This window comes from Marmota marmota, unplaced genomic scaffold, assembly GCF_001458135.2.
Source record: "Marmota marmota marmota unplaced genomic scaffold, marMar, whole genome shotgun sequence".
Lineage (NCBI taxonomy): Eukaryota > Metazoa > Chordata > Mammalia > Rodentia > Sciuridae > Marmota > Marmota marmota.
The window spans coordinates 2562570-2572754 of record NW_025999990.1 but is presented as its reverse complement, the minus strand read 5'-3'; the positions used below and the strand labels follow the sequence as shown (position 1 = coordinate 2572754).

The 10185-nt window shown below is 36.1% G+C and overlaps 1 protein-coding gene across 4 annotated transcripts in view; it reads left to right on the top strand.

Moving 5' to 3' along the window:
• Mast4 (microtubule associated serine/threonine kinase family member 4) overlaps nt 1-10185 on the top strand; it is a 555412-nt gene that overhangs the window by 157271 nt on the left and 387956 nt on the right. For all 4 annotated transcript variants that reach the window (XM_048806078.1, XM_048806082.1, XM_048806083.1 and 1 more), the window contains exon 2: nt 2856-3009. In XM_048806078.1, the coding sequence (XP_048662035.1) occupies nt 2883-3009 (127 nt within the window). In that variant the 5' untranslated portion in view covers nt 2856-2882. The remainder of the gene's footprint in view (nt 1-2855; nt 3010-10185) is intronic.

Below are 10185 nucleotides of genomic sequence, written 5' to 3'. Positions count from 1 at the left end.
GTGATATATATATATATATATATATATATATATATATATATATATATATATATATGATGGAAGAGATTCTTTTTCTTTATCCTGCACCTTCTTGTTGAATTCCTTCTTTTTCAAAAGAAAAAGACATATTTATCTCATGTCTTTTATGACTCGTTTGGAAATCTGCAAGGAAATTACATAATTCCTTATTTAGGAATAATTCCCTTCCACTTATTTTTCCACCCTCTGTTAATTTGTAATATAACAATCTTCCCCTGAGTAATTAATTGTAATTCTGCAAACTGAGTGAAAAATAAGTAGCAGAAGCTGATGAACCTTGAACAATAAATATTTGTATTTTATTCAGCTGCCACTAGTAATTAAGAGAAAATAACTTAGCAGAATAGACCCTAACTTGCTTGATTGCTTTGAGCGGCGGTCATCCATTCTGAGTGCATTGACTAGGACTAGTAGATATTATGGAACATTTTGTTGAATGTCTATGGCACATTGCCACCTTGTGGCTGCAAGTTTCCTTGTACTGGAGAAGAGCAGCTTTAAACTAATGTTAAGTCTACATTGTGTAGCCTGATTTTTTATGTTTTTTCCTGGTATTTATACTGTACATTGCTCACAAAAGATTTGAGGCATCATGTTAGGATATGTAGAATATAGTATTGGTGAATTTAAGAGAATATCACATAGTCTTAGAAGAGGCATGCTAATGTGTTTATGGGTGAAGACCCATAATCTGCAGCTAACACCCACTGCTTACATGAGTGTGTGTACATGTGCGTGGATAGAGGGAGAGAAAGCAAAGGCAGTGTGGTAAAAGTTAGCAGTTCATCATTGGCCAGTGGAGTGCAGGTGCTAATTGCGTTTACTCATAGCCACTTTTCCATAATTTCAAGTTTTCTTCTGACATTTTTCAAAGTAAAAAAAAAAATTGGCAGGAAAGAAAAATTGGGGTAAGGACATAATGTAGAACCAAAAAGAAGGGAAAAATAACATTTGCATTGTGTGATGGTCTGACTACAATTGAACCATGGATTGGATTCTGCCTTCTCTAATAACCAAAAGGTAACTGTCCAGGTTTCCCTGGCTACAATTCTTCAACTACAAAATTTAAGGGCAAAATATCTGAGGGTAGACGGAATTTCCTCCTTGGAGGTCTTTCTAAGTAGGACACTGATGTAATGAACAGCAGTCTCAGCAAATACTTTGCAATAAGTACAACTTCCCATTTGTAAGGGCTGTTTCTTTTAAAAGTTCACACTTGAATTCCTTTCCCCTCCTGATCTGGCTTTGATTCTGGAACAGATGAACTCCTAGTTCTTCAAGGGCCCTTCACTAAAATTCTGATTGGAAGTTGAAATATAGTAAAGTACTAGCTGGCCAGGAGTATGATCCAGTGTTTAATGAGAAGTTCTTGAAATTGAGCCTTTGGTTGTCACTAATGAGCCCAGTTGAGCATGGAGAAAAGTGGACAGTGTCTAGCAACCAGTGATGTCTATTCTATCTAAACTAACTTGGGAGGGGATATTCATAAGCAAGATCAAGTTTCTTACTGTGCAATGATGTTGAATGTGGTACAGTGGTGTAGACAACAAGTGGATGGATGGCCTATCTCTGAATTTCTTTTTATAAATACATTTGTGATGGTCTTAATATGAAAGAATTCAGATGGGTGTAACCATGGGAGCAGCACTTTCCCCATGAAAGCAGAACAAGTCTCAGTGAAACATCCCTTAAAATGCCTGGCTTTGAGCATTGCCACCCTCTGCCATGTTTTAACATTTCTACAGTTAGCCGTTTTCTGTGATAATTGGAATTTCTGCAAATATCTGAATATATTTTTGCATATCCTTAATAATGACCTGGATATATATGTGCATGTGTGTGTACATGCACACACATTAATATTTTTATCCTTTGTGACTATCTAGATGCATATATATGCATTTGTACTACCTCTGAGGTGAACATCCAGAAGGTCAGCACTTTTCGAGTATGAAAGATTTTCTTTCTTTTTTCTTCTTCTTCTTTTTTAACACAATGCATTTATTTTTATGTGGTGCTGAGGATCGAACCCGGGTCCTGCCTGTGCTAGGCGAGCGCTCTACCACTGAGCCACAATCCCAGCCCCTGAAAGATTTTCTTATAAAAGCAGAACAGATCTTGAAATAAGTGTTGTGACACAAGGGATTCTTTTGTAAAAAGCTGTCTCTTGAAGTGGATATGGTTTCTCTGATTCTCATGACAGGTTTTCTTTTTTAAAGCCATGAAGTGATGTAGGGATGTATTGATTTCCATTAAGGGCTATGGTGCTTAGAAATCTCTCTCCTGAACTTATATTTGTGAGCAATACGTGAATTTTCTTTTGTGACCAACTAAAGACCGTATCTTGCTTCATTATAGAGCTATATGCTTCAGTTTGGGCTGAGGGGACCATGGTCTAAAGAAAAACATATTTTATTTATACAGGAGAATAGAAAACACATATATGCATGTACATAACTCAATCAAAAATTCCATGAAACAGTACTTTCCCTTCTTCATTGGACAGTGATAATTTCCATTCTGTTGTACTAAAAAATACTGATTACAAACAACTCAACTTGATTTCATGACCCACTAGTATGTTGTGACCTGCATTCAAAATCCTGTTACTGAGATTTTGAAGCAAGTGAGACTGTCTTTCAGATGAAAGACAAAACAATGAAATCCTGAATTTTCTAAGTATCAAGTAAGAACAGGGTTGGGAGGAAGGGGGATTTAGAGGAGGATAAGAAAGGAAGCGAGTGTGAGCTGCGTCTTTGATTCTAGGTTGTGTCTAATGTCCCCACTAAATGTTGCTACTGTCCTTCTGTGTACAGCTTGATCATATCCTGTCCCCACCACCCATGCCATTTCGGAAATGCAGCAACCCAGATGTGGCTTCTGGTCCTGGCAAGTCATTGAAGTATAAAAGACAGCTGAGTGAGGATGGAAGGCAGCTGCGGCGTGGGAGCCTGGGAGGAGCCCTGACTGGTGAGTCATGAGTGGCTTGGATCAGGGAAGGATTGTGCTTCTCTGATAGGGTCCTGGATGGCCGCAGGGTCTCATGTGAGAAAATCAGCCTGCAGACCATTGGGTACAATCTCATTCAATCCAGAAAATACTTAAATTGGAGCTTTTATTACTCAACTTTAATGAATATAACTGACATACAATGAACTGTCCCCATTGTGCATGTACATATGTATGAATTTGGGCAAATTCATGCACCAGTGTAACCACCACTGTGATCAAAATATAAAATGTTTCCTATGTTCTTTCTGCTTAATACCAGCTCTCACCTCATCCTCTAGTCTCTGGGTCCATGGCAGCCATATGTCTGCTGTCTGTCGCTGTAGATATATCTGAAGAGTTTTATATAGATGGAACCGTATACTATGGCTTCTTTTGCTCAGCATATTGTTTTAAAGATTTGCCAATGTTGTTTCCATCAGTAGTTAAGTGTTTAATGTTTGTGTCTGTACTATTTAACTTCATAAGAAACTATCAAACTGTTTTCCATAACTGTGCCATTTTCTACAACCAAAAATGATGAATGAATAAACCAATCACTCTACTTCCTTACTAATCTGTGATGTTCCCAGTCTGTGTAAGTTTGGCCATTTTCATGATATATAATCTTATCATTTTGTGGTTTTTCTTTTGTATTTTTTTGACTATTTGTTTTTTAGCTTTCTGGTACTGTAAGAAATACCCGAGATAATCAACTTAAAAAGAGAAAAGGTTTATTTCAGCTTAGTTTTAGAGGTTCTAGTCCATGGTTTGTTGGTACCACAGCTTTGGGCCTGTGGCAGCACACCATAGTGCAGAAAGAAAGAAAGGAAGAGGAATGGGCTGGCCCTACACCTTTACTTTCAAGGACAACCCCCCAGTGATCTGAAAATCTTCCCATTAGGCCCCATCTCTTAAAGTTTCTCCTACCTCCCAGTAGCATCACACTAGCATCAAACCTTTAATACATGGACCTTTGGGGGACATTCCAGATCCACACTACTGCAACTAGAGAAGTAGAACATCTTTTCGTGTGCTTACTGGACATTAATAGATCTTATTTTGTGAAGTATATTCTAATCTTTCAACCATGTTTAACTCATTGTTATAGTTAATTAAAAAAAAAGTCAAGTTAGGCACCAAAATACATACTGTATGTTATTTATGAGACAGCAGTAAAAGCTCTTTTTAAAAAAATTTTTATTTGTTCTTTTTAGTTATACATGACAGTAGAATATACTTTGACATATTATACATACATGGAATATAACTTCCCATTCTTGTGGTTGTACATGATGAAGAATTATATTGGTCATGTATTCATACATGAACATAGGAAAGTTATGTCCAATTCATTCTAATCAGTAAAAGCTTTTAAATGTGAGAGATTAAAAAATCTGGTCTCATAGAATTAGAGAATAGAATAGTGATTACCAGAGCCTGGGAAGGGGAGGTTAGAGAGAGTTTATAGGCACTGGGGTACATTTTGATTGGAAGAATAACTTCTCATATTCTACAGCACAATAGGCTAACTATGGTTAACAATAATTAATTTTTGTATAGTTCAAAAAGAGCTACTAAAGAAGATTCTGAATGTTCCTAACACACAGAAATGATAAAATGTCTGAGATGATGGATCTGCCAATTTCCCTGATCTGATCATTACACATTGTGTAACTATGTTGAAATATCATCATGTAGCCCATAAATGTTTACAATTATGTGTCAATTAAAACTCATATTAAATGTTTTTATTAGTACATTATAGTTACACACTTTGACATATATATGCATAGAATATAATTTGTCCAACTTCAGTCCCCCGGGCTTCTTCTTCCCTATTTTCCTTCTTCTCCATCCCCCTACTTCTACTCTACTGGTCTTCCTTCTGTTTGTTTATTGTTTTTTTTTAATTGATGCTTTATACATAAAATTCATTGAGATATATGAATATATGTACATAGCACAATTTGGTCAGTTTCATCCTATAGTTTCTCTCTTTTCCTCTCCCTCATCCCTCCTCCTCTATTGCTTTCCTCTATTCTACTGATCTCTTTTATTTACATGGGATGCTCTCACCCCATTTTGTTCCTTATTTTACTATAGATTCTGCATATGAGAGAAAACATTGAACCCTTGTCTTTCTAAGTCTGGCTTATTTCACTTAGCAGGATAGTCCCCAGTTCCATCCATTTACCAGCAAATGCCATAATTTTATTCTTTTTTATGACTGAGTAAAACTCCATTGCATATATTTATGGTATTTTTCTTTATTCATTTATCTGTTGATGGGCACCTGGGCTGATTCCATAACTTGATTATTGTGAATGTGCTGCTATAAATATTGGTGTGCCTGTATCACTATAACATGATTTTAGATCTTTTTGATAAATACCAAGGAGTGGAATAGCTGGCTTATCTGGGAACTCCATTCCTAGTCTTTTAAGGAATTTCTATATTGTTTTTCATAGTGGTTGTACTAATTTGCAGTCCCATCAACAAGTATGAGTGTACTTTCTTACCCACATCTTTGCCTGCACTTATTATTGTTTGTATGTTTGATGAATGTCATTCTAACTGGAGTGAGATTAAATCTCAGTCTAGTTTTGCATTTCCCTGATTGCTAATAATGTTGAACACACACACACACACACACACACACACACACACACATTTGTTAGCCATTTGTATTTCTCCATTTGGAGAAATGTCTTTTTTTGTGTGGGGGGGGAATGTGTGTGTGTGTGTGTGTGTGTGTGTGTGTGTGTGTATGTTTGGCAGGGGGATGTTCTTTGAGTTCTTTACATATTAGTGAGCAAGATCTTCTCCCATTTCTTTAGGCTCTCTCTTCATACTTTATTTTTCTTTGCTGTTATGAAGCTTTCTAATTTGATGCCATCCCACTTACTGATTCTTTTTTTTTTCTTATACTTTAGGATTATTAAAAAGGAAGTTGGTGTCTGTACCAATATGTTGGAGTATTCACCCTGTGTTTTCTTCTAGCAGTTGGAAAGTTTCTGGTCTAATGCCTAGATCCTTGATCTACTTTGAGTTGACTTTTGTGCAGGGTGAAAGACAGGGACTTAGGTTCATTCTTCTATATATGGATATCCAGTTTTCCTAGTACCATTTGTTAAAAGGCCTTTCTTTTCTCCAATATGTTTTGACACCAATTAAAGATAAATTTAAAACTTGCAAAACATTCTTAAAGAATTTCAAAACCAGAAAACCCACAAATCACTTTCTTTAACTCAAAAAATAGCCAAATTAAGATATTTTAAAACAAAGGTCTTTTAAAAAACTCCTCGTTTAAATTTTCACATTAAACTCAACTTTAAAATCACTAAATGTTAGGTTCCTTTCATTTCATCAGACTGCTTTTCTCTCTAAATACACATATTTTGGAGGAACTCTTATTATTTTTTAAATCTGAGACTGAGTTTTGTCTACATACCACAGTCTTGTCTGCCAGTTTATAAATCGTCTGGAAAAGCAGTTGAAATGCTCACATTTTTTGAAGAATTATGGATTTTGACTTTCTGAAGATGAAATTTCTGGGAACAGAAATGCGGCTGCCACATGGGCTGTAGAGTTGGAGCATTTGGTGCAGTGAAGGCAGTGCTGGGGGTGGGAGGGTCTGACCTCCGGCCAGGGGAACACAGTCCTCAAACACCACTGTGCTTCCCTGAGGTTAAGGCACAAGTTTTCACTTGAGTCCTTCTGATGTTCTACTAATGTTTGTTCTCATTTTTTTTTTTTTTTTTTTTTACTTTCCTTTGGTAAGTGCAGACTGTTTGCTATTTTAAGTGGGACAGTCTAAATATTATTTAGTCTAATCTATATTTTATAGGTAAGGAAATTAAATCTTAAAGACACCCTGTGTTTATTAATTTTAATTAGAAAATTTACTTTGATTAAACTTTTTTTATTTTTGTATTAGGATTGAACCCAGAGGTGCTATACCACTGAACTGCATCCTCAATCCTTTGTATTTTTTTTTATTAAAGGAACTCACTATGTTGCTGAGACTGGCCTTGAAGTTGAGATCCTTCTGCCTCAGCCTCCTGAGCTGCTGGGATTATAGGTGTATTCCACTGCACCTGGCTTAAAGTATTTTTGTCCAATAGGAGGGGCAGTAATTGTGCTCATCATTTGTGCTAGAGCAGTTTATTTGAAAGCTTTAAAGTGCTGCAGAGGTGTAAATCTTGCTGCAGATAGAAGACTTGAAGCACGAAATTTGGCCTTTAGCTTTATTAAAAAAAAAAAAAAAGATTTGGTTCTCATTTCTTAATGGTAGCAGCTCTAGCAATTTTATCCTTACACAATTAGGTTGCTGTACAATAATTTTTGGTAATTATCTTTGTATAGTTAATTTTTTTAATGTTTAATCATTCTTAGAAGAGATTTAGAAAATCCATTGAACATCAGCTTGTTTCTGAAAACAGTTCCTTGGAATTTGTATTGGAATATGAGAAAAAACATTCTTAATTGGTCCTCTAGATAGCTTAGCTAAAGATTTAATGAAGTAATATGTGCTAAGCACTTAGCCCAGTGATGGGCAGCTATTACTATTATGTATATAAGTAATTGAATTTGGGAGGATTTGGAGTTGATGGGAAGCAGAGGCTCATGAAAATCAGTTTGGTACCTTTATTATGTGGATTTCTACTTTATGTTCTTCACTGAGTTCTTGTCAAGCCAGAGCTAGATAGGGTACAGAGGAGGAAGCATCATCTCTGATCTTAAAAAAAAATGCAGTTTCCACTAGTTTCAGGCAACTATAAATGTACCTTGGGACATATCCAATTGCTAAACTTAAATTAAGTCAAACTGAACTTGCCATCAGAAGCCTTTGCCTAACCTATTCTGTTACTTAAAGATGAACCTGCTTCCCATTGCTTAAATTTTACTCCAAATACCTTTTTATGGACAGAATTTGACTTTGCTTAAAATTATGATTTTTGTGAAGACTTAGTTTATTGTTTGAAAATTTTACCATCCAGTTGTCATTGATAAGGTTTACTCCACTTTTAGCTCTTCGAAAGGAAGATTTATGATGTATTTATTTATTTGTCCCTACGAATAATCACAGCTAACATTAAAAGCTTATTACATGGCAGGTACTACTATTAGGGAACTACATTTATTGAGTTATTTAATTCTTATGACATCTCTGTGTGCCTTTGAGGAAGGTGCTTTTTTGATTAACTTGCAGAAGTCATGTTGCTTGTAAATAGCTGAGCCAGGAATTGCAACCAGGCATTGTGGTTCCACAGTCCATAGTCACAACCAGCAAGATGTTCCTAACATAATACTTACCAGGATGTTTAAAATAAACTCTAAGTTCCAATAGGATTAATGAGAATACTCCTAGGTGGAAAAATCTTTGCTCAGTTGAAATCTGGGGCTGACTCATGTGTAAGGCTCTGGCTCCCTTAATTATAAAAGTCAATGAAAATTAGGCAATTAATACAAATTAAAAACCTTAAAATTTACATTTGTTAACCCAGCAACTCTATTTCTAGGGATTCATCACAAGGAAATAATCATGAGTGTGTGCAGAAAATTAACTGTAGTGATATTTAAAGAAGTACCATTTATAATAATTAAAATTGCATATCACCTAAATACTGGTCAGAGTATCGACTAAACATATTATGGCATACATATAAGGTGGCATACAAGTGTGACCATTAAAAATAATATTGTAACAATTATTTTAACATTGAAAAAGGCTTATAACATTTATTTAATGTGAAGTCCCACTGTTGAATGGTTTCATAGTATTGCATATTTCCTATGACTTTCTAAAATTATAATTATATAATTGCATATTTGAGGGAGAGGGAAACAACTTCTCTCTGCTAAGGAAGATTTTTCAAACTAGCACGATGGTTGGCTCCCTTCTTGTATAGGCATGTGAAGGACACTATGGCTTTTTTTTTATATCCTGCCATTCAATCCATGAGAAAATGTTTGCCCCTGAGTTTTTTGGTACCATTCAGTGATATATTAATCACTGATAATTATAAGGAAAGAGCAAAATGAAGGAAATAAAGAGGAGAGGCAGCTCAGCAATAACACAGGTTTGGGACAAACCTACGGTGGGGGCTGGCCAGTGGAGACTGAGAACCGTCTTCAAGGTACCAGGGCATGAGGGAGTGGGGGAATTTTTGCAGCTAAGCCTTTGCTGGGGATTGTCAGGGAAGGGCCCTTTTGGTCCTCACCTCCATTCTTTGAGGTGGTCAGTGTTCCATGTTGAATGAGGTATTTTCACGATTCTAGTCCCAGATAACAATTTCCTTTCTTTGCATGATGATGGAGTCTTGTCTGGGATTTAGGTCAGGCTGATTCAGAGTGACTGTGAGGTGCCTCTTGTTCTAAAATGGAGAATGTATTTCAAAATAGCTTTTCCCTGTGTCAAGTTCTCCCTAACAATAATGAAGCCACATACCTTAAAAAATCTCAGTTGGTCAAAGGTCATCAGGGATGTGGAGCCCATACTTGGCTCTTCTGCACTTGGTTCCAGGATGCAGTTTGGGTCCACATCTGCTCTGTGTGTCTGTCTTATTTCTTAGATCAGCATCTATCAAAGACATGATCTTTTGGTAAGTTGCAGGAGCATGAGAGGACAAGTCCATTGGTAAGCATCATAACTGCTAATTTCCTCTCAGCCAAAGCAAGTCACATAGTCAAGCCATGTGTCAGTGACCCAGAGTCAAGGGCTGGAAGCATATTCCAGACACTTTGATTCCTTGGCAAAGATACAGAGATATAATGCTACTGAAACAAAGAAGAATTGGGACCCATAATTTAGACTATCATAGTTAGTGTCTCTCCCTATCTTTCTTTCTCTCTCTTTTAAATATCTTTTACAGTAAAGATGTTTTCATTTACCTATATTTTAATAATGTTTGTTCAAAGTAAACGATTTAGAGCCTTATAAAGAAAAGATACAGAGCCTTACAAAGAAAAATCTAAGGCCCACACTTCCCTAACTAAAGTTTTAAATCACCAAGAGTGTTACATTAAGAGAGAAGGAAACATGGGGCCAGGGTTGTAGCTCAGTGACAGAGTGCTTGCCTGGCACATGTAAGGGACTTGGTTTGAGCCTCAGCACCACATTAAAAAAAAAAAAAAAAAAAAAAAAAAAAAAAA